The sequence below is a fragment of the Carassius carassius genome, chromosome 12 (assembly GCF_963082965.1).
Source record: "Carassius carassius chromosome 12, fCarCar2.1, whole genome shotgun sequence".
In the NCBI taxonomy this organism is placed as follows: Eukaryota; Metazoa; Chordata; class Actinopteri; order Cypriniformes; family Cyprinidae; genus Carassius; species Carassius carassius.
In genome coordinates, this window is record NC_081766.1 from 20,271,355 (window position 1) to 20,296,200 (window position 24,846).

The following is a 24,846-nucleotide window of genomic DNA, read 5'->3' on the forward strand; positions in this document are numbered from 1 at the left end:
GATTCACAACATGTTAAAATTAAGTTGTTTACTCGGATTAAAACATTGTCACACCACAAAAACACAACTCTTCGGTTACTTACATGAGTTATTTTTGACATCACATAATTTGTAGAAATTTATTCTAATCGGAATAGCTCACACCTTTTTCAAGAATCATATCATTGTTGATTTTTAATAGCATATTTATATCTATTACATAATTAATGATAAATAACCTGAAACACTTTAGCTCATTGAAGTTTGTATAATTATTGTCATCATTCCAAATCCAACCAAAAAACCACTTAATACAAGCAAAAAGCTTATACAAGGCTGCATCAAGTTATAGATTTTCAGAAACACACATAACATTGTCACCTGATACATTTCCCATTCCAGACATACATAATAATCTTCATATAGTATTCTCCATATATGCAATAATTACATGTAGAGAGTGCGGAGCTGCAAAAGGCAGGATCTTTAACCCATAAATTTTACCTACATTTCCACTACATTTATAATGGCCATTATATTTCCTCTGTTTGTATAACCCTATCCATATTTAGTCAAAAATTAGTTTTTCATGGTCTACACAGGCACACACTGTGTATCGTGGTGGAAGTTCAGATGTGCTGTTGCTCTGTTAATTACATTCATAAAGGCAAGTTGGTTGATCTTAATAGCAGCTTTATAATAAATAGTGCAACCACAACTGTTGTCCCGATTGTACATGTGATCGGTCTCATCATCACCTGATTTCTTACAACTTAAAGGTGCGCCTGTGATTGAATTCCTCCTGTTGAGCCCATACTTTAAGATGACATCATGGAAGTCATTATTAATACTATAAATGATTTTCCAAGCGCTTGTTTTCAGTTTAAAACTCACAATTATGATGCCAAAGCATTACAGCAGCAGGAAGAACAAAACACAAATGGCATTTACACTCCAGCATCAGGTTGGACATGAAACGAGATGGAAGGTTTGTGTTCCGATGTGTAAATTTTTTGTCTGTATCTCCATGTCAGTCTGTCTTTTTAGTTTCCATCTCAGTTCTCGACCAGGCCGAGCGAAGGACTTTGAGACATCCGCGGATGATTCTGCGCATCCACATGATGTTCATGACATCCAAAGACACACTGGAAATAACCCAGGCACTGCAGCCCCCCAAAGGTAACCGGTTGAAGTCATCCGTACCAAAGACCAAGTACATATGGCTGTAGTAGCCTGGAATGACTGCGATCCTCACCAAGAAGAATGTAAATGTCATAGCGACACCATTAGCCAGACTCGGTTTGGAAAGTTTGTGGTAGCCCAACATGTGAAAAAATGAACTGAAAGACATATAAAATAATGCAATGAGAAAATGAGCTCCTGTAACGGTCTCATTGTATGCTTTTAGCTGGATTTTTAGGTCATACTTACCGCTGGTTTACAAAGGGAGTGGAGAATTCTGAAAGTAGGTGGAAATTAGCAAAGTAAGGCAATATTCCTTGACTCTGCAGAAGAAAAGAAATAGCACAATTTGACCTTGTAGATCTCGAGGAAGTTATAGTACACCAGACCTGCTGAAGACAACTTACCAGCACATAGTAGTATGCATAGAGAGCGGCAAAATGATGTAAGACAAAATATTTCTCTCCAATTGACTCCCATGAAGTAAACATGAGCAGAAGATCTGAAAAAAAAGAAACACATAATGTTAACCATTAAGTTAAAAGCAAAAACACATTAATGTACACATCTTAATCATTATTTCCAACAAACAAGCAAATAAATCAATCGATTTTTAAACTGCAATGAAGCAGTTTTGTTAAAAATATTTTTCTACAAAGAAATACTGTAATAATAAATGATTATGCTGAAAAAGAAATTAAATTTTTTTTATGAATTTTAATTCAGAAATGGAAAAAAAGTTAATCTTAGAAGAACTGTATCATTTAAGTGTTTATCATTAAGTGTATAAACTTAATTATTTATTTATTTATGCACAAATTAATAGATATAGCATCACATCATTAAGCCTCCACCCACCTGATATAAGATAGCCTGAGGTTATGGCCACATTTAGCTTCACCAGTGTGGCATCTCCCCTGTAATCACAAATTAGAGGTAAGATAAGACAAATAGTGTTTGTGAGACCACCAAAAACACCTGATTCAGATTATACTTTCAGGACAGAAACCACACTATGTGGCATAAGTTGTGCCACCATATTTGTAATGACCTGCATCTTCAAATCCTCACCAGACTGGGTCTTTCTGGATAGGTTCATCAAAGATATATATGTAGAGACAGAAAAGTCCCACAACTAAGGCGTGTACTGTTGAGACGGCCCTTTGAGAAAAAAAATAAAATAAATAAATACAGTGCGAGTGTATAGATATTTCAGTTATAAGTAATTTAATTTAAGTTATTAAGCTATAATTTAAGTTAAGAGTTAACAATAAAACATGCTTTAAGATAAATCTGACACCTGGAGTTCCACTCCGTCCTTTGTGAAGGTTTGAGCCTGAGGAAGCCTTTGCAGAGCTTCTCGGACAACCAAGGGCTGCCTCTGTGGAACAGCCACTGGAAGCCCAGGAAGCTCCCTGTCACAACCACCAGCACCTGCAGGCTGAGAGGCTCCATGCTTGCTGAGCCCTAGAGAAAGAAAGAGACGAGAGCAAGATGGCGGTGAACATTCAGCAATAAATCTCCTATTAACACCCCCCCCCCAGCCCAACACATAATGATCACCCACCTAGCCCCCAGCACTCTTTAACAAAATCAAATGTTCCTTACTCCAGTCCAGACCAGTTGCGAGCATAAAAGCCCCAGTCGTCACCTGAGCTGCCGCAGTACCTCTCTACTGCCAAATCCCTTAGTATACAGATGCTTTTTTGCGTATGCCGCACAGCCGCACAGCCATCCAGAGGTCAGCCCACTCAAACACGTCTCAGATTGCTCCATCTGTGATTTATAGGAGCCACGCATGGCTTTTGTGCAGTCTGAAATGCATTTGAATCCCAGAGATCTCGGCGTCCCGTAAGAAACAGCTGATTGTGTGGGCTTGTGCTGCATACACAAACTTCTATCCTGGCTGAGGGAGCGTGCACATGTTACTCCGGCTATACATTTTCTGACATGTACAGTTACATTTAGAACACGCTTTTATCTGAAGTGACTCACAAAAATTTGTCAAGGAATCAACACATTTGTAATATAAATTGCCAGGTATATTTGACAACTAAGGAAGAAAAGAAGAGAAATGCAGAGAAGAATGGAATTTATTTTAGAAATGTGAGTAAGTGGACTATATATGTGCAATAGGAGCAAAACAACAAAAAGGGCCAAATAATCAGTAGGACATGCTATCTTTATCATTTTCTTTGTCAGATTCATTGGTTAAGCCATTCATTTTCTCTTGCAGCCGCTCAATCTGTCCTGCTTCTTGGTGACTATGAAACGACTGCATGCTTCCTTAAAAAAATAATGGAGTCAACATAATGCATGATCAGACTTACCCTTTCCATTATGAAAGACCCATGTTGAACTGGCCATGGAGAGTGTGCGTGAACACAGCTGGATACAAGGACAAACGCAGGGTAAGAGATCTGCGAATCTCAGGTGTTCACCTAGGAGAGGATGGCGGAGAGATTGCAAATGCAAATCCTAGAGCCTTCTCCCTCTCCAATTTCCATATTAATTCAGTAAGTGCCTTCTCTTGTATGCAGCTTTCCAGTGTAATTTTATGTTTGAATACTGAGCTTCACTGCATAGAGGAACCACTAGATGGAGTGAGACGTCCACTTGACTATCTTCTCTCTCTCTCTCTCTCTCGCTCTCTCTCTCTCTCTCTCTCTATATCCCTCTCTCTCTCTCTCTCTCTATCCCTCTCTCCCTCGTAGCAAAAGAGCTTCAGGCATACTTGTTGGTCCAGGAGAGGGTGGTTGATACTATCTGAACAAGTACACTATTGGTAAACGAATGTTGTATATTCAGCGAGATCAGCTCTGTCATCCTCAATTTCCTGAATCCTCATCCTTAACTTCAGCATAAACCAGATCTATAACTATTTACCAAACAAAATAAACCCTAGCATTATTTAAAATCCCCCCAGCATTAACACTCTAGGGGTTTCTTGTTTTTAGAGCCATAATGGAGCAAGTTTAGGGCAGAGCGATTAGTCTTGTCCTGCAGCTTCAGGTAATAAAAGCCCATAGCCCTCTAAAGCACAGTTGTTGTTGTTGTTGTTGTTGTTGTTGTTGAGTCCATCTGGATGTTGTGCCTCAGGGACGGAGCAACAAGGCATTCCTGTTTGATGAACCGTTTGCCCCAGAAGAGTTCTGCTGATGGAAAATAAAAGGGATGTAGTACCTAAATGTGTATTGTGGGTTACACAGCAAGACTTTGGAAACTAAAAGCAAAGACACTGTGTGAAATTAACGCTCCAGACAGAACATTTCTGTTCTGTTGTTGGTATTTCTGTTGCTGACAAAACATCCCTTTTCATTTCCTGTTGAGTGAAATACGAATGGTTTCATGTAACCTGATGATTTACTGAAAGACTGCAAACATGATTTACTTAAAGACTGCAAACTATAAAGAGATTTAACAAATTAATCCGTGTGTGACCATTCGGTTCATGTCAATTGCTCTACTGTTTCCATGAAAGCCCATTTCAGCCACATAAGAAGAAGAAAAATCATGCTTTGGTAAATGATAATTATGACATAAAAAGATTATGAGATAAAAGTCATACTTATAAAATGAAAAAAAAAAAAAAAAAAAGTTTAATTAAGATATAAAATATTGATGAAAAAGTCAAACTTAAGTCCAAATTATAAGAAAAAATTATTATGATATAAAATAAGTTATGACAAAAAGTCTAAACTATGAGGTAAAAACTAATCATGCTAATCATAATTATGATATACAAAGTCTGAGACTTAGATAAGTCATTGTGACTAAGTTACTAATGTCATTATTTATACTTTTTATGTTGATTTTGAGTTTTATCTCATATTTATGACTTTTTATCTCACAGTTTTAGCTATTTATCACATAAATATGATTTACCAATGCATGTTTTTTATCTTATGTGGCAGAAATGGGCTTCCATTACTTCCATACAAATGCAATACTAACCCATATGCAGATATTAATGGTAAAGTATTACTCATGTTTAAGTTATGTGGAAATAGATCTTGTGCTTTTCTTGTCTTCAACCATAAGTCTGGGAACAATCACTTACAATGACCGACAGTTTCTTTGTTTGATTGCTATAGTGTTGGGCTAAACAGGAGTCCACTATATCATTAGTATCCGTGTTTTGGCCTGTCCTTAATTAATTGTATGTCTAGAGGCATGACGGTTCTTTCCATTTTGATTATAAAGGGGGGCTTAAAAAAGTTGTGTATGTCTATGCAAACACATCTGTATTCAGAAATGAAAGACATTTTAGGTGATGAGAAAAGTTAACTATAGTAGACTATAACACGACGTGACACTGAATGCTGAACCCAAAATGCCAAGCGGGAATTCAAAATGTGATAGAAATCTATTTAATATCTGCGATGAGTTCTTTTTGGCATTGAGTCTTTCTTGTTGTTTCCTGTTAATGGACAGCAGTGTCTCCGGTAAACAGAGGCTCAGGAAACACATGGTGAAAAAAAAAACCCACCTTCGGGTATTTTTAGCATGTACTAAACAGCCTACATATGTTGATAATAAATTCACAAAGAACGATCTTCTATTGCTTTGATCACAGGTAGATTAATAAAAGTGCCATAGTTGACTGAGCAGGGTTTTAAATGAACATGTGTATTATTATTTTAGAAAAACCTTTCTCTTTGTTTTATTTAAATTACTCTTTCAGTTGCATATACTATATTACATATAGTTTGCAGTTGATTTAATAGGAATTTTACCATTTTGAAGGAATGAATAATTACAAGAATTCGTACTACGACGAGGGCTAGTTATGAATATTAATAAAGTCAGCTGACGTCGCTCAGTAACTTTCCGGTAGCGTGCAGCACTCAGCCTAATTAATATTCATGACCTGAACTTCCACCTCATCTGCACCTCATGCTTTTCACCGGCGCCACAAATTATCGTTTTCATTTCAGCCAATCAGGAAGGTACACTAGGTTGCGTCAAGGAACCTTATTTATATTCACAACTACTAATTTATATTCACAACTTTCGACGTAGTAGAATTCGTAAATTCGCTCGCACTCAGCAGACCTTCTGCTTCTCTTTAATACTTTACCGAGCAGCGCATCCGCTCAACTGGGACAATCGGCAGTCATATTTGACTAGCCTAAACTCTGTCGGTTCTCTTTTTAAGTTTTGCAAAGCATATTTTCTCGAATAAGAGGAACCAAATAGGAAACCGGGAGGTTAAACCGCATTTATTTTGCGCAAATCGACGTAAAATAAAAAAACAACAACAATGGCTCAGTTCAACAAGGGCCCTACATATGGTTTATCTGCTGAAGTGAGAAGTAAGGTAAGGTTTGAATTATTTTACAGGTTGTGTACTTTAACGCCAGTTAAGCGACGAAATGGCGTTTGATGTGTCTTTGCCTTGCACTGAAATGCGTGAATTCAAAGGCATGAAAGTGTGTTTCACATCTAAATGATTGCCTATTATTTCAAACATCACATATATGTTCAGAATCAGAAATGTGTATAATTTAGTGCTAAACGTACTTCTGATGGCTAAATGTTGTTAGTTTTTGAGAGAAAGCCATTTGTTTCATTTTCACCTGGTTCCTGTGATTGGATACTTCTGAGGTTTTGGTGTCGATGCATCCTTTGGTTTACTGCTACTTATTTTTTTTTATTTTTATTTTTTATGAAAGACGAATGCTCATTCTATTGCAAGTATGAAAGTAGAAAATAATCCGGGTTTCATTTTGCACCAATCGACTTTTCAATGAATGAAACTTTCTCTTTTGTGCACGCAACGGGTTTACGCCATGTTTAGATGCTGTTTGTCATTTTCAAGGCACCGACTTCTGATGGCCGCAAATAAAGTTTACCGTGTGTTATTGTGATCGGAGAAGCTTGCCTGCAGCCTGGTGTGTTGTTGGTGGGTCATGAGGTTTTCTGTTGAGCTCTGGGTGGAGCTCCAGTTCTGAGAGAAAGCAACGAGGCTGCTGCTATCTGTACAGAAACTTCAAAAAACAAAACAAAACGTGAAACCTATTAAATAATGTCATTATCATCCTAAATAAGCGACAGTGTGTGTATAATAAATATTTCGTGAGTTTGCGATGTAATTTGTTCTGCTTTGAGTGGAAATGTATGGAAACTTAAGTGAGGTGCGCGTGCACCCTCTGTTATTTTCTTTCATTTTTAAAGGACGATGTTAATCTATGTATAACTGAATTTTACTCTATTTTGTAGGTAGAATCTCTGTATTAAAAAAAAAATGGTTCGTTGTCTAAAATAGACTGTAGCTACACACTCAAATGGGGTTTTCTCAATAAAAGAGTGTTACACTGTCACACTAAATCACACTGAGGCTTTTATTCTGAATGCAAAGGAAAGTGTCCCATCTGCAGTGACTTTTATTGTTATTAATGGATTTTATTGTTCATCATGGATTCCGTTTTATGGATTGAAGGTCACATAAACATATCAGTTTTTTTTTTTTGTATTGCATCAAAATTGTGCAAACAATGTCAGGAAAGTAAAGTCCTTTTAGTCTTTTTATTTTATTTTTTTATTTTTTTTTTTAAGTGTATCGTTTATTTAATGACCTGTGCTAATGACAGTCTTGTCAACCTGGGATGAACAGTCTTGCTCAAGGACATCCATTCTACATTCACACACCTGGGCTTGAACATGCAGCCTTTATGTTAGCCAAGACCTTTAACTGTTACACACTTCCTCATGGTCTTACTTGCTTATCTCAGTGAAGAGCACCCAGAAAACATGTCCCTTTAGTGTCTGCAGTTGTTCATTTTAGGTCTATTCAGCAGTATTCCAAAACACCATGTATTTCGTGAAGCGTGTGTGTGAGAGAGAGAAAAAGAGAGTGTGTGTGTGTTTAGTCTGATTGAGTGGGAGGGTGGGTAAACCACAGTGGGGTGATGCTTTCTTGAATCCTGTGCCATCTGCAGAGGTGTGAAGACACTCAACCTCAGCTGACTTTCATTAGCACTTCATTTGGGTCATGCAAATATTTTTTTAAGTGAATTTAGGACACTCCATTACTGACATTCTTTTGAAAGCCAAGTATACCACTCAAATCGTGTGTGTGATAGATATATATGTGTGTGTGTGTATATATATATATATATATTACTTTAACTCTTAATTAATACTTGACAATAACTTGAATGTATTATTTGACAGCTTTGGCACGTATCTCTTCTTTGGCTCATTTTTTGTTTCAGTGGTTTTGATCTTTTGAAATCCATTTTTCGGTTCACTGATTTGCGGTCTCTTTTTAATTTAAATAGGTTATGTAGAATTTATATCGTACAGTATGTTAAATAGATATTGTATCTTAGTGACACATTGATTTGAGATATAATTATTTTATTCTGCAAGAAGAAAGACTGCGTAGTGATGAGACACAAAATTAAAGACCCATATACATACTGTTCAAAAGTTTGGGGTTTTAAGAATTTTTACTTATTTTATTTATTTATTTTTATTTTTTCATATAGTCTCTTAAGCCCACCAAGCCTGCATTTATTTGATCAAATGTAAAAAAATATGTGAAATATTATTGGAATTTAACTGTTCTAAACTGTTTTATGTTGTAATATATTTAAAATGTAATCTATTCCTGTAATGATTTCTGAAGGATGCCATTCTTAATAAGCTGATTTGGTGCTTAAGAAACTTTTCTTCTCATAATCAATGTTAAAAACAGTCATGCTGCTTAAACGGTTCGTTCACCCAAAAATGAAAATTAGCCCATAAATTACCCCCCCCCCCCCCCCCAGTCATCTTAGGTGTATATGACTTTCTTCTTAGATGAATCCAGTCGGAGTTATTAAAAAAGGTATTTAATCATTCAAGCTGTTTAATGAAAAACATATCAAATCATGAATTATTTTTATTTTATTTTATTTTTTTTAGGAATATCATTATTCACGATATCACAATTCTTTGTCATGTCGGTTTTACTATTTTGCAAGTTGTCTGAGTCTCTGTTCTTATTTTTTATAACGAGGATAAAAGAATGACAAAGATGCACATTACAACTACACGTACAAATAAAACAACTGTGCTTTATTTTAAGGTACAATAGGTGTATTTAGCAGGAGCATTCAAAAAATTGAATATAAAATAAATGAATAAATAACAAATATAAAAATAAAATACTATATGAACTGATTCCTAAAGCAACTGTATGAAATTTCTTCAGTCAAGAGCAGTGATTTGATTTTTCTCTGTTTTGTTGTTTTATTAACATTAAAGGAATAGTTCACCCAAAAATTAAAATTCTGTCAGCTGTCTGTCAATTCTGTCATAGTGTTTTATATTTATACCACCATTTACTCACTCAAAAGTGGTTTTAAACCTGAATGAGTTTCTTTCTTCTTCTGCACATAAATGCTATTTTGAGGTACGTGGAAAACCAAACAGTTGCTGGACCACAGTGACTTCCAGAGTATTTTTTGCTACTATCAAATTCAATGTGGACCTGCAACTGTTTGGTTACCCACATTAAAAAAAAAAAAAACCTTCTTTTGAGTTCAGCACAATAAATAAATTAATACAGGTTTGGGACAATGTGACCATGAGTAAATGATGACATAAATGAAATTTTAGGGTGATCTATCCCTTGGCAGTAATGACAGTATGCTGCATGTTTAATAGGCGTACTGTCCCTTTAAGACCTGCACGCATCTAATATTCAGGCACGAATACGTTTTTCGCTCAACTGTTTACTTTCATTTTAGACATAACCAAATTAAGCCTACATGTAAACCTTGTGTGTTTTGACAATATTAGTGAAAATATAGACAAGTTCAGTAATCATGCGCTGTTTGACAGGCTTTAGCGTGAGCGTGCTTCAGGTGTATGCGGTGCTCTGTATAAAGCATGCACGAATGAAACATTTAAAAGCACTTGCAATTAATGAGCGAGTAACTCTACCGCTGATTTTTATCGTCCATGATCAAAAAATCATCATATCGCACACCCCTACTCAGTGGGTGTTGGAATTAATCAGTACAAAAGATGTGACATGAAATAAGTGTCTTGCACAGTTCCGGAGGGGGGTGGGGGACAAAGTCCTCCTGTAGCTAATCAATACATTTTTGTAAGAAAAATAACCATATTTAAAACCTAATAATCAATTTAATCTAGCTTGCACTCACTGTTGTACACGGAAGCAGTTCGGAATGAGGGGAATGACGTATGAGGATCGGCTTTGCACATGCGGTGCTCAGAAGTGACGAATGCGGAAGCGCAGAGGAGAGATCACAACAATGGTCACTAAGTAGAAGTACAAAACAAGGATTTGTAAAGAAGAATGTCAAAGGATTTCGATATAAGCCAAGAGGAGAAAGACTTTGCTAAAGTAAGGAAACTCTGCTTCCTTTGCTTCTGTTAACAAGCATTGGTCTTCACACCTCATACGTCATCCTCACGGAGCTGCTTCTGTGTACAACTGTTGGCGCAAGTTCCATCAAAGTGATTTAAAGGTACCATTTGTAGGGATGCACTGATCATGATTTTTCATGGCCGATTCCGATACCAATTTTTTTACAAGCAAACTGCCGATACCGATTTCGTTATTTTATTTTTTTGTACGATTAATAAGGGAATTAAGATCAATATAACTCAAAGGGGATTGAATTACATTAAATAAGAACTGAATTAGTATGCTAATTATTCAACCTTATTAGATCTCACTAAGGTTGTCATTTGAAAAGAAGAACCCCACGCAAAAAAAGTCTGGGCACCCCTGGATTAGAGCATTCACACTTCATCTTTAAAGAACTTTGTTTTTCTACCTCCACAAGTGCATCTATTATGTTTGATCGACTGCATACATACTGCAAACAGAGTTTTTGTGATACAGGCGTCAGGCTGGTAGAGCAGGACTAGAGTGAAAACACAGCACAAACACACTAGAACACACAACAAGACACCACTCAAGACCACAAAACACAACTCGGCACAACACAAGGAGAAACAACATGATGTAATAAAAGGCACAAAAATAACACACGAAAAAGAAGAAATGGAAAAACTTAACAAATAAGGAAATATATAAGAATAGACTACCAGTATCAAATCAAAGCAATAACAAGAATACAAGACTAGAAAGGATACTGATGAACAACTAAAGGAAACATCATGAGTAAATATGAGCAAGATCAATGAAGATAAAAAAGACAATAAACAAGTCAGTAACTGTCTCTAGAGTACAAGACAAACCAGCCAACACAAGAGGAAGAAACGGAACAATATAAAAGGAGGAAAGTAAACGGGGGCCAGGTGACCACAATTAATGATATGAGAACAACACAAAGGTTAAACAAGAGAGCGTGACCAAGGAAAGGAAGAAGGTGGAACACATGGAAGACACCGACAAAGCAACGTGTAAAGACACGACAAAGAAAGAAACATTAAACAAAGATCACACAGACAAAGTTTGCCTCCCGCGAGAAGCAGAACTGGGGCCATCCTTAAAAATATTTTGGTTTGCAGTAACCGTAATAAAAAAAAAAAAAAATGGGGTCGGTCTATATATATATATTAGGTTTTTTTTAAAGTTTCAATGTAAAAAAAAAAAGTAAATTTTGTTGATGGTGATGAAGTAGGTATGAATTTAAACAAATTAGCATATTGTGACGTCACTGACTGGGTCTTCAACCCGTGTCTTCGGGCGCATAATTGCAAACCTCATTTTGATGCAGGCTATATAGACCACAAACAAATTTAAATCTTTGTCAAAAACATGTTTATTGCATGAATTTCAGGTGAGAAGAAAAAAAAAATTTGGTACTGTTTTACTTGCATCCACTGCTAGGTGTCAATGCAACCTACAAATGAGAGACCGTTTACTTTGCTTTCTTGGGTTGTCACTTTTGTGAAAAAAAAAAAAACCTGTTTGTTTTGAGACAAGTGTTCATTGAATCAATTGTAAAATCAATTTTGCATGTCTAAATAAATTTTATAAAGCAAATAACACCAAATATAGGTAAATCCACGGACAACAGGCAGGAGGAATGTAAAGATTCAATATATTGGTAAAGACCAATATTTCGGATGATTTATTGGCGTGAAGTTACGTGCACAATGATAAACAGGAGTGCAACATTTTCGAAAAACAATAAGCAGAGTGGACTGCCATAACAATGCAAAACATTTACAGCAGGCTTCAACATGGCTGTGTTTACGACTAGAAATTTCAACAACATAAAAAAAAAATCGCATAGGCGATTCTAGGGCTGTCAAAAAAAATAGAATATCGAATATTCGTCGAATTTAAAATAAAAATCCACATTCGAATGCAAAAACGTTGCATTCGAATTTTAGGTGTGCAGTAAGGCCAGCTTGAGAATGTTGCGGATTCTACGAAGGAGCATACCTTGGTCTTGCAGCAACCACATGTGATGACCCCATGCTGGATGCTGCTTCGTCCACGGTGAAAGACGTTTCGGCGATCCACAGTGAAAAGTTGATGTATTACCTCAGCGACCAGCATGGATCAGCTCCAGGCATGACGAAGCGGATATCATCCTCTTTTGGAAGGCCAAACAAAGTAGTTTCGCTTTCACAGTGAAACACAGTGTCTATACGACATGGTGGCAGCGGCGACAACAACAATACTACAACGAGAATAAAAGGTACACCTTTCTTTGCGTGAACATCTGGGTGGCATTATGCAAATCTTCCCACATACTGACATAGATATGGGGGCGTGTTAGAACAAGCTGTTTCAGGAGGGCATGGGTGAGTGTTAAATTTATAAAGAATATCTCTTTGGATTTGAGACTTTAGTCTTTGCAACTTCAAAGATGTTTTTTATTCACCAAGAACTTATAACACTCCGAAGAGAAAGGAAAATTTGAAATCCCATCATATGACCCCTTTAATGTAACTCTGACTGGATTGTCTGAAAGAAGAAAGTCATATACACCTAGGATAACTTGAGGATGAGTAATTTATGGACTAATTTTAATCATCAGGAGAACTAACATTTAACTATATATAATTAAATAACTATTTTTTTGTGCAAATCATGATACATATTTTTCAGGATTCTCTAAATGGTTCAAAGGAACAGCATTAATTTGAAATGGAAATCTTTTTAAACAAAAGTCTTTACTGTCACTTTTGATCAGTTTAATGTTTCCTTGCTTATTAAAAAACGATACTTTGGTTAACTCTATAGTAAATTCATATATGCAAGCACAGTAGACTACTGCTTGGCTTTCCAGGGTTTTAATATGTAGTGGACTAGTGGTTATAACCCAGTTGTTATGCAAACACATCTTGTAGTCTGTATATACATATATATGTACATGCATACTCAGACCTCACTTCCACATTATTTGGTCTGCTAGACATTTCCAGAGCAACAATGTGAATAATTGATCAACAGAAACAGTTGTGCTGTTCACCAAGGTCTCTTGCAGCATTAGATCTTTATTTTTCTTCTCAACAAATGCATAACCGCATTTTGGGTTGGACCCTTTCCCTCCTGCTTGCTCTGACTGAATTTCTTAAGTACTTCTTGCAAGTGTTTCTTTTTTATTATGCACTGTTTTTGCTCTCCACATTATTTTGTCCAGAAGGCCAGCAGAACTCCCAACATGTTGTTCTCACATGGCCAAATACAGGTGTTTTCCCTATCTTCAGGAAGTTCACTCTCCACTTTGGACCAAATGTCTGGAAGTCAGAGAATGTATCAGTGCACTCCTACATGTTTTTTTGTCTTCTTTTTTCCTTAAGTTCTCTAGTATACACTTAGGAACACAAGCTCTATTGTGTAGAAAATTGCAGCTGGATGTAAAGACATCACCGATGTCCTAGTTGCAGAGCAGTAACAGCCGGAAATGGGATCTGAGAGGGATTCAGGAGAAATCTTGTTGCTCTCATCAACCTGCAGCATGTGGTTTTTGGGCCTCCAAATTTTTTTTTTTTCCTCCCAGCAAATATTCTCTGCTGAATTCTGCTTTCTGTTGCTTGAAAGTCATTTCTCTCTTCCATTGTAATGCTTTTTGTGCTCGAATCTTCTGACCTCTTTTTGAGTATTATAAGAAGTTAAAGATATTTTAACCTGGAGTGCACCAGTATTAAACATCTGGCCAATACCCATTATAACAATCCCACAACATTTTGTCTAATTAAAAGAAAATTTCAAATGCTGGAATCGATCTGGTTTTAAATGCACCAAGTGAATTTAGGCATCACAACATTATAAAGGAGAGTATGAAAGATTAATATTTTGAGGTTTTCGGTAGATTACATTTGAAGTGGTCATGAACTGAGAAATCAAAATTCCTTGATATTTTGACATATAAAAGGGCATTGTACTACTTAAAAACTAGGGCTGCACGATAAATTGCATGTAATATTTAATACGCATCTTGTCAGTAAAGCCAGTTCTGTAATCGGGGTAAATCTCCATCACATGCATACTTTCACATGGAGCAGCATTTACTACATAGAGCCATTGTTCACTGTTGAGCTGCATCATTAAATATTGAATGTGATTTATTGTACAGCCCTAATAAAAACATCCTGTAGGTTTCAGAACTCAAAACTTTTTTGTTACTCTAAAATCAGCTTATATTGAAGCCAATCTGCCAAACAACAGCTTGTGAAATGAGCCACTTCATGACGTAATCGTGTTGCACACCCCACCTCCGCCGAAGATGATCAACGCCTACTTCTACATCACTGCCTGTTTGGCCGCACCCACCGATTTGGGCACATATTGTAAACAATGAGAGAAGCAAACGTAGGTCTAGGAAGAAACCAAACAATGAAGATGCTGAGAAAGACAAGAAGATGCTCTCTTGCATTGCCTTCCTTCTGATCCCAACATTAGAAAAGCGTGATCAGTGGAAGAAGTTTATTTTTAATGAAGTGCCAGAACACATCAGTATGAACTTGGTCCTTCACTTCATTTTACTGTGTATTTGTGTACAAACAAGGCACAATATGACACAGGATTTTCATAAAGCTAGAAAGTAAGACGATTCTGTGCCGGCTATATTGGATCTGACTAATGTCCCACTACACAAGTGTGAGTAACTGTTTTTATTACATGGTCCATCACTATTGCTTTGTCTGTTATTACAGATAGTTTGATGTGGACAGAGTATTTATGCACTTTTGACCTAAATATTAGCAGTGTGCATCTATGAAGGATGTAGGCTTTCAAACATAAACTGTTAGCCAACCATAGCAGTGGGCTTTTCCTTTTTTGGAGTCTTCAATCCTCCATACCTATTCAAACAGAGGGTTCCAATGCAGGGGTCAAAACAGGACTGAAAATAGCCTTCTACATTTATAATGTTTTTGATTAAAGAAAATACAAATTATAACATAAGTGGACCTCAGAAAACGGTACAAAATAATTAAAAAAGGCAGTTCATGACTCCTTTAACAGTGTTAAGTGTGTGTTAGATGATACAAAAGTAATCGAAATGTGACCTAAGGGAAAATGATCATGAATGAATATCGAATATTGACTAAAATACTAAACGCAAAATTTAATGAAGTCTGATAAACCAATATTGGGTATCTCATGTTTATATCCACAAGTAATTTGATTTGCCATTTGTATACGGTCATAAATAGCTTTTGATGCAAGGATCAGAAGTTCTAACTGTTATCAAATAATTTATACACATTTGGAAAATGTAATTTCAGTTTGATTAGAAAATGAGTTTGCTGTGTAAAGTGACCTATATATAAAAGCACAGGATGTATGTCATCTCTCAAGAGTAGGTTTGTTGTAAAGTGAGACGGGAAAAACCTACAGGTTGACTGTTTCCAGCATTGTAGTGCTCTGGAGAGGTTTTGTTTTCAGCGTATGATGTGCGTAGTGTTATTTTGTAGTGTTGATTGATATCCTCATTGTTAACTGTGACACTGGAGGCATTGTGTGATAAGTGATGACTATTTCTATATATTTTATATCTATTTTTTTTTCTTCTATGTTTGAGACTTTACAATAACATTTTAATAATGCGGTACAATATTGGTCTCAATCCAATTTCTGCTTGTCATCCATCTGTTATTCATTGATATCTACAAGGAGACCCTTAAAGAATTATGGCTTTAAGTACAGTGACACTTGGAAGGCCCTCTGTGATTTGCCATTGTTTTTGTCACAGACCCATATCCTGTTGTCGTAATGTTGACAGACCGTTAAAAAAAAAGTAAAAAAAAAAAAAAAATCACAACAGGATATTGAGCACAACAAAGTGAAAATCCCTTTCATTTTTATTCAGAGAGAATGATTCTGAAGAGTATAAATCTTTCTGTGATTTATATATGGTAGTGTGATTTTCACATTTTACCTTTTAAAAATGTAAAAAAAGGTTTAATTGACGAAATCCTAAAGAACTTTTAGAATTCCATCAGTTAGAGAAATCACTCTTGCCATGGAAATAAAGGCAGAAGAGCTGAGCTGTAACCAAATAATGAATTTATTATTTATTAAAATCAATGAAGTTATTGGTGTTCTGCAGTAACATCAGTTTCTTTTTGCATATTTAAGTTATGTTTTATCTTAAATCAAAGTTTTTAGCGTTATAGTCAATTGGTTTGGTTCCTAACATTGAACTGTTTATTGAAGAATTGTTTGAAATGCCTGTGGAGAAAATAATTGGAGAAAATACCTCTTAAACTGAGAGGGCGGTCACTGTTATGCTCTATTGCTCCACTTGTAATGGAGAATTTCTAAAAGTGCCAGACAAAGATTTGTGCCTTTTTAGATGTGTATTTTTTTATATATGAATGTTAAGGCCTTTAAAAAAATTGTTATACAAAGGAAACTTCCCACTTGCCATAACAGAATTGTAAGAAAAAACAGACATGCTCCAACCAGTCACCTCTATGGATCCTTTTAGACATTCAGCTTGTCATTCAGAAGTTAGGAGCCAACCCTCATTTGTTCGGTTGATAATGCAATATGTTTTACAACTCATTTACAATTGATTTAAGACCAGACCTGTTGAAAGAAATGGAAAACTTTAATGTGACATTGTAGGACTAGCCTTATTTTATTTCAAACCTGATGTGACTTGATTTAATTATGATGCAAAACTGCATAATTGAAGCTGTATAGATGGCAGTAGTGGTGTCTGGAGCTGCATCTGAAGCCAGAGTTCACAGATAGGGCAACACTCTAATTTCAGTCCATCTTACTGCGTTTGACTCCAGTCCTGTGCAAACTACCCAGAGATAAAGAGGAGATTGGTTTCCAAAGCTAACCCTAAAACATGACAGGACCTGCACAATCAAAAAACATTTGTTTTGGGATTTTCTGAATTCATGAATTGAAACTGTGCAAGTTTCCATGTGAGTTTCATGCACGTGTTCTCCGTTCCAGACAGTTATGTAGGTTTAACACCAGGGAACGTATCCATAGGTAGCTTATGTTTCAATGGGTCATGTAAATGGAAAAAGGCGTGCAGCTGAAATTGAAATATGACATTGTCTAATGCTGATTCTAAAACCCTAAAATGTATTTTAAGGAAAGTGCAGAGACCTGTTGGAATGCATGTTTCTTTGTATGGCAGGCCTTGGATAACATATGGTGAAACTGTTTAGGGAAGCAGGAGTTTTCAGTCTCTCTTTCTGGGCCCTGTAGATTGCTCAGAAGTATGACCTGCAGAAGGAGGACGAGCTGAGGTACTGGATTGAGGATGTGACGGGCATGCCAATCGGAGAAAACTTCCAGATGGGATTGAACGATGGGCTCATACTGTGCGAGTGAGTCTATGAGCATGATAGAAACCATGATGTGCATTTCAGTTTGATTAGGAACTCAAAACATTGGAATGTTTGTTTGGTTCTAAATAATGACTTTCACCCACTTGCAACCTTGTTTATTTTAGCCTGACAATGCGCCTAAGTGTGGAGTGATTTTAAATTTCAGGCATGAAACCCAGAATACAAAAGCAAAAAAGTTTGGCCAAGGTGTTACTCATAACCATGTGTTACTCATAACCGTTCACACCTTCTTTTGTTTGCTGTTGCCCTTAAGAAATCATTCCACAATGTTCCTTTATTGCGTTTTAATGGAAAGAAATGTTATCACATGATGTTCTTACCTTTCCATATATATGGAAAGGTAAGAACATCTTTGGGGGGTGGAGGAAGTACTGGCCCTAAACTTTTGAACATTAGTGTCAATGCAAATTCAGACCCTATACTGTAAGTTTTTAGGCTCCCCTCTGTAGAAAATTAATATTTGGTCTTTCTCATAGGCTCATTAATAAACTTCAGCCTGGATCCATTAAGAAAATCAACCACTCCAAACTTAACTGGCACAAGGTAAGGAAGACCCATTTACCTATTGTATTGTTTCAATGTTTTTATTTATTTATTTATTTATTTTTTTTATTCCTAATGTAAAAATATAATAGAAAAAATTTTTTTCTTTTCACTGAAGCTTGAGAACCTGGGCAACTTCATTAAAGCCATTCTTGCTTATGGCCTGAAGCCTAACGACATCTTTGAGGCCAATGATCTGTTTGAGAACGGGAATATGACTCAAGTCCAGACCACACTTCTTGCTCTGGCCAGCATGGTGAGTTGTGCAAAACATCTTGAATGGAGATGATGAAAGAAGGAAGCTTGGATTTGGAGTTGCTGTTATAATGCTACTTTCCGTCTTTTAATTCAAAGGCAAAAACCAAAGGTATGGGCACAAAAGTTGACATTGGTGTAAAGTATGCGGACAAGCACACCCGCAACTTCGATGGCGAGAAAATGAAGGCTGGTCAGTGTGTGATTGGTCTGCAGGTGAGGACCGCTGTCTTTTGACTTCATTTGGTTCTTATCTGTTGTCTCTTTAGGAAACATTTTAAAACCATTTTTTATCTTGGGATATCATCAGTAAGATTCCCTCAGTCATGCTTTGCATATTCATACTTGTCCTTTATTTTCTCAATGCTAGATGGGGACAAATAAATGCGCAAGTCAGGCTGGGATGACCGCGTATGGCACCAGGAGACATCTGTATGACCCAAAGTCTCAAGCAGACAAGCCCTTTGACCAAACCACAATCAGCCTGCAGATGGGCACTAATAAAGGAGCTAGCCAGGTGAGTGTGAATTTAAAGGAATAGTTCACCCAAAAATGTACATTCTGTCATCATTAGGGACTTTTATACAAGGTGTTTAAAGGAACTATGCTCCAAGGTGTTTCCATTGGCCCATTTTCCTGGTTGCATTTTCACTGCCAGTAGAAACTCTGAAGTAACTTAAGACAGCTGACAGTGATGTCATTAAAGTGGAGGGGGAAAAAAACCTCCTGTACACTGAAGAACAGCATATGAATTATTGTATGTTTACTTTAGAGAGGAAAAGTAATATTTCTATGTTTACCCAGTGTGGAGTGGCGTGTAGTAGTTTGGAGCGCTATAAACTCATCTAATGTCTACCACAGGGTGCCCTCTTGCAGAAACTCCAAATATACCTCACAGAAGTAGTATAGACAAAATATCCCTAATTTAAATACCTATCTGTGAGCTAAATGTAAGGAAGAACGTAGGCTTTTATTTACATATAAACAAACATACATGAGGGTAAATGACACTTCACTATTAGGTGAACTAACCCTTTAAGAATAACAGTGCAGTCACAAATACATTTGTATGTCAACATTCCACAGAGAAAATGCAGTTGTCTCAATAGGAATCCACACAATCTGTATTTTCACAATGTGGAACACGAGGTGAAACATTTTCCCATTCATATTTCATATCGGATTCAGGTTTGTTGAACTTTTAACATGCAGATTTGCCACATTTACCACTAGAAAGCTGCTTGGTTTGGAAGTGATCTCTTTAGTAGGCGGTACTCTACTGACAATGGATGTACTTTGACCATGAAATTTCACAGAAATTGACATAATCCGACCAGGCCTTGAGAAACAGCTGTCCAATCCTGCTCCTGAAGGGCCAATATCCAGCAGAGAGCTGCTGCTTCCTGCCCCAAACACATCTGCCTGGAAGTTTCTAGTGATCTTAAATTCTTGAATATCTGGTTCTGGTGTGTTTAACTGGGGCTTGAACTAAACTCTGCAGGACATTTCATTAGTGGGATGCCCAAGTCAAGCTTTAGTTTTCACTTTATTCACCCTTTCTTCTCCCTCAGGCTGGCATGTTGGCCCCTGGCACCAGGAGGGATATTTTTGACCAGAAAGTGGCTGTCCAGCCGCTAGACAGCTCCACCATCTCGCTGCAGATGGGCACCAACAAGGTGGCCTCTCAGAAGGGCATGAGCGTGTACGGGCTGGGCAGACAGATATACGACCCCAAATACTGCGCCTCCCCCACCGAGCCCACCATCCACAGCAATGGCAGCCAGGGCACCGGCACCAATTGCTCTGAGATCAGCGACAGCGACTACCAGGCTGAATATCAGGATGAGTACCAGGCAGACTACCACGATGAATACAGAGCCCGCTATGACCATGGCATTGACTATTAAACTGCAAGCTTTCAGCACAGATTAATATTTTTGGATCCTCACATAAACAGAGCGAGTTGTTTTTTCTCTCGCTAGCCTTTTTTATACAACAAGAAACGGATGTTAAGAGGAGCTTTTCCTATATCATTGTTTCTCTGATAATACAGTGTTTTATTAGCTGGATAGAAATTAGACTATAGTCTTATGTTTTAAAAGTTTGGCCCTTTTTAAAAGTCAAGATGGGTTAGAGAAGTAGTGTAAGTGTTCGTCAAAAGTCATTCATGGCATATTATGTAAAAGCTCTGATTGTTTGAGGGTTTTTTTTGTTTGAGATGTGTGTGTGTGTGTTTTACTTCCAGCCATATAAATAATTTGACCAAACAACATCTTGCTAAATTGTGCCATATGACCTTATATGTTAAGACCATCTTTTTAATTACCCCCCCCCCCCCTTCCCAGTTGTCAGTCCTGAGTCCTGTTGAATGGCTTTTTTTTATGAATAAAGTTTTTAATTTTCCATTCAAATCTGTTGTCATTCTGATTAAATCAAATAGTCTTTCAGGTTTATCAGTAGGTGTTGCATTTATTTGTGAATTTTTATTATTTTGTGGGTAAATAAGCACACACATACCAAATTCATCAGAATATTTTCTCTCTCTCTCTCTCTCTCTGCATTTTCACTTTATTTTTAATCTGATAAATTTGGAATTCATCAACTCCCATCAGATTTACATCTTTGCTAAATGATGAATCCTGGAAATGATGAGCCCTTGCGTTTGGATAAGGGGGCATGAGCGAGTCTGAATGCTGCCTTGTGTTGGTATGGAGAGCGAAACTGAGCTGAAGAGTGAGAGATCTAGCACCATCTGGCTGATCTCAGAGCAGTCATGAGGTTTGGAGGACAAGGACTGACAGCAAACCCCCACCTCTTCCCGCAAACACTCTGTGACGGGGGAATAATCCCTGCTTTGTGTGCCTGTGGAATTTGGCTCTGATAATGCAGCTCTCAATTGGACTGCCTGCCAGAACAGCACAGGTTTCCTTTAGCAACGTTCTCTTTGTATCAAATGTGACTTCACTTAAGCAGTTCGAAAGCTGCTACCTGCTTTGGGAAGAGCTTTAGTATTACTGAAGAAGTTAGTGGTTTTCCAATTTTGCGCTGTTGGGAATTTCTACCAAAATGTACTGCTGTTGTGTTCACTGACCTTAAAGCGATAGTTTTATCAAAATGTATAATTCTTTGACTGACTTTCTTTTCTTCCAGTGGCAACCGAAACTGGTTCCCAACATACAGTGACTGTTGACAGAATTTTCATTTATTAGTGTACTATCCCTTTTGGGATATTAAAGTGCAATAGGGTTTGTTGATGACCAATTACAAGACTGTATCTTGCTGGTTTTAGTATATAACATTTAATTCCTAACTTATTAGTAACGTTAAATCATAAAGTGGACTGAGCAAAGGCCACTTTCTGTTTTTCTCACTTAATGAATTGGCTAAAAAGTAGATGCATCAACTCTTTTAATGCACTGAATATATAGAATGCAGAGCCCAATGCCAAAGTATTGCTTCCCTCTGAGATACTTTGTGTACTCTCGCAAAACTGTTGCATTTTCCCAAGAAAGTTTGTTTTTCTACCACCTACAACATCAAAAAAAATATGTATAAAAAATGAGTGAATGCAAATTTTATCAGAAGACAAAAGTTTTGATGGTAATAGGAAAAATTACCCTGTAACATTTTTCACCATCTCATTTGAATTTTAAGTTGTCATGAAAGTGCACTGCATGTTATCGAGTTTCATTTAAATGACTCCGTTCTGTTAAATGTCTGTGGCATGAGCTGCTCCTCTTCAGTTACAAAAGCTGGACTTCTGCCAACCGTTCTGTTCTGTTCTGACGATGAGTCGTCTCATTCAGGCTTTACAACACAGTATGTGAATACTTAACATCACAGAAGGCTTGGCTTCAAGTACATGAGGTTGGACTAGGTTTTTTGATTACTTTCCAATCGTGGGCCAAAGGGAGTTCCTCTCAGCATTCAGATGGACACCACAGCTGCCGAGGGACAGAAGCTGGAAGTTATTTGTCACTCCTCTTTCTCTGTGTCCCCTCACTGCTTACTGTTCTAGTTTGTACCTGGACAGATATGACTGAAAGTTGAAGATTTTGCCTTACGAATCATTGGGTAGGATTTCTGTGAGTGCAGGATAGCGTCCACTGTGTGATCTGCTTTTTCTGAATTCCAGTCTCTTTACTACTAGTGTCACTAGATAGAAGTGCCGAAATGGTTGTTTTGAACAGGTTTCCTAAACATTTCTCTTGTCATCCATTGGTCTAACAAAACCATAGCCCTGTTCTAAACTCAACAATTATGCTCAAATAAACAAAGTGATGTTTTAAAAGGTGCTGAATGTCACAGATTTATTCATTTAATGGTCACATCTTCTTAACCAATTTACATGAGCATGTACATAACAACCAGAAGGTGGTGCTCACATATCAAGGTACAAAGATAGCCTATGGAAAAAGTTAAGTGTGTTTTGCTATCAAGATGAGTTCCAGCTGGTCAGGAAAGGTAGAAGCCACTGAACTTATCAGTAAAAGCAACACGAAACTGCTGATAACTCTGAGAATGATCAGTCATGAACATTCCAGCCAAATGGGATTTCAACACTTCAGCATGAGAAAACCCTGCAAATATATCTGCTCTGCACAAGTTCAGTGACTTCCATAGTGAACCAGAGCAGGCGGATCACGTGTTTAATGATCTTGAAAGTTTCCTTTGAATAAAATCTTCAGTAAATTTAATTCAAGTGCAGCAGATGAGTATTACACAAACTGTGAAAGTTATTTTGCAGCTTTCTTTTTCACCTCACCCTAAACAAAATAACTTATTTACAGCAGAATGTCCAAACTGTTTTCTGTTTTTTTTTTACTACATGAACTCTTTAAGTCCAGAAGGTGTATTTTTGCCAAAGTGGCATAACCAAAAATAATCATGATCATGATTCCAAAACTGTAGGAGAGTCAAAAATCTTTCTATATTTTTAGGGGAAAAATATTCTTTCCATTTTGACATTCTCATGCTGAGAAATAGGTGATAAAATGTAAGAAAAAAGTGTGTGCTCTAGAGCCATGTTTCATATCTTTCTTATTTGACATTCAATATCTCAGGAAAGTGATGTTTTTAGTGATGTTCCCCAACATGTGAGCTGCATGTGAATTCCATTTTGTGGTGATATCATGAAGTAATCAAAAGTTACAGCATTTGAAACCATAGTAGTATTTGTCTTACCCCTTAACAGTTTTGAAATTGTTGTTTTATGATTGACATACACAGACGCTTTCAAACATCTATATTGTGTTGATCAAGGCAGTTGTTTTGAAAAATATGATTTTTTTTTATTCGCTAAATGTGTCTCTTTAAAATAGTGTATACCTATATATATACACGAGTGTGTGTGTGTGTGTGTGTGTGTGTGTGTGTGTGTGTGTGTGTGTGTGTGTGTGTGTGTGTGTGTGTGTGTGATATAAAAAAAAGATAGAACAGACAGAAACATTTTACTTGCCAAGTGTTCAATAAAGCTGATTTTTTTTTAACTGATTTTTTCAATTCATGGGTTTAGGTATTATTTACAAATGAAAGACGCAATGGATTATTTTAAATTTGGACTCATCTCAATCATGAGAATCTGCTTCAATTAATGATGTGCTATTTTCCATGAACGAAGCATCATTCATGAACTGACAAGCGTATAACCATGCAAAAGTTATAACGCATGTGCCTTTGGGGTTTTATGTGTTATAGCTCGATGAAGAATAACTTTAGATCTACATGACAGATTATAGTGAGTTTGGGCCCTTTTCATTTTTAGCGGTTTTATGTGTTTTATAACAACAAAATGAATATATTTAGATCTAAATGATGGATTGTTTGGACTCTTTTTAATCAGGAGAATTTTCTGAAAACAGTGTTGTGCTATTTTCCACAATCTATGCATGTTTCATGAAGTTACGAAAGAAAACGCCACGTGAAAGGAACCCGGACACTTTGGGTTAAAATAAACGTGAATAGAGAAATCTCTCTGATTTTCCCACAAAATTATGCTATGACATTATGGTGATATTTTAGTTTTTTAGAACTTGACAGCCTCTGGTCACCATCAGCATAGTTTTAATATTGTTAAGATACTGTTTTAGTTTTTATGAATATTTAGAATTTTAGTTTTTT

At 36.7% G+C, this 24,846-nt stretch overlaps 2 protein-coding genes across 3 annotated transcripts; one reads left to right on the forward strand and one right to left on the reverse strand.

Moving 5' to 3' along the window:
- Positions 1-583: 583 nt before the first annotated feature.
- Positions 584-7,156, reverse strand: LOC132155073 (TLC domain-containing protein 4-B-like). 2 transcript variants are annotated; one of them, XR_009437220.1, is made up of 8 exons: positions 7,017-7,156; positions 2,462-2,628; positions 2,233-2,322; positions 2,020-2,078; positions 1,569-1,663; positions 1,411-1,484; positions 933-1,319; positions 584-868 (listed from the first exon to the last, which is right to left on the reverse strand). XR_009437220.1 is itself a non-coding variant. In XM_059563851.1 (7 exons), exons 2-7 carry the CDS (start codon positions 2,614-2,616, stop codon positions 1,010-1,012), a joined length of 783 nt encoding a protein of 260 aa, XP_059419834.1. In that variant the 5' UTR covers positions 2,617-2,628; positions 7,017-7,156; the 3' UTR covers positions 584-1,009. The 2 variants fall into 2 exon arrangements, 1 of the variants encoding a protein (XP_059419834.1); XM_059563851.1 differs by having other exon boundaries at positions 584-1,319.
- LOC132155072 (calponin-3-like) lies at positions 6,179-20,780 on the forward strand. The gene is made up of 7 exons (XM_059563850.1): positions 6,179-6,481; positions 17,786-17,907; positions 18,405-18,471; positions 18,590-18,727; positions 18,826-18,942; positions 19,097-19,243; positions 20,298-20,780. Exons 1-7 carry the CDS (start codon positions 6,425-6,427, stop codon positions 20,631-20,633), a joined length of 984 nt encoding a protein of 327 aa, XP_059419833.1. The 5' UTR covers positions 6,179-6,424; the 3' UTR covers positions 20,634-20,780.
- Positions 20,781-24,846: the final 4,066 nt, after the last annotated feature.

What these genes read in the sequence shown, in the direction of transcription:
- LOC132155072 (XM_059563850.1), top strand. Translation starts at nt 6,425, where the DNA reads ATGGCTCAGTTCAACAAGGGCCCTACATATGGTTTATCTGCTGAAGTG. An exon ending in GATGGGCTCATACTGTGCGA is followed by an intron (nt 17,908 to 18,404) that starts GTGAGTCTATGA and finishes TCTTTCTCATAG; the next exon opens with GCTCATTAATAAACTTCAGC. An exon ending in TTCTTGCTCTGGCCAGCATG is followed by an intron (nt 18,728 to 18,825) that starts GTGAGTTGTGCA and finishes TTTAATTCAAAG; the next exon opens with GCAAAAACCAAAGGTATGGG.
- LOC132155073 (XM_059563851.1), bottom strand. Translation starts at nt 2,616, where the DNA reads ATGGAGCCTCTCAGCCTGCAGGTGCTGGTGGTTGTGACAGGGAGCTTC. An exon ending in ATCCAGAAAGACCCAGTCTG is followed by an intron (nt 2,079 to 2,232) that starts GTGAGGATTTGA and finishes TTGTGATTACAG; the next exon opens with GGGAGATGCCACACTGGTGA. An exon ending in CTCAGGCTATCTTATATCAG is followed by an intron (nt 1,664 to 2,019) that starts GTGGGTGGAGGC and finishes CTTTTTTTTCAG; the next exon opens with ATCTTCTGCTCATGTTTACT.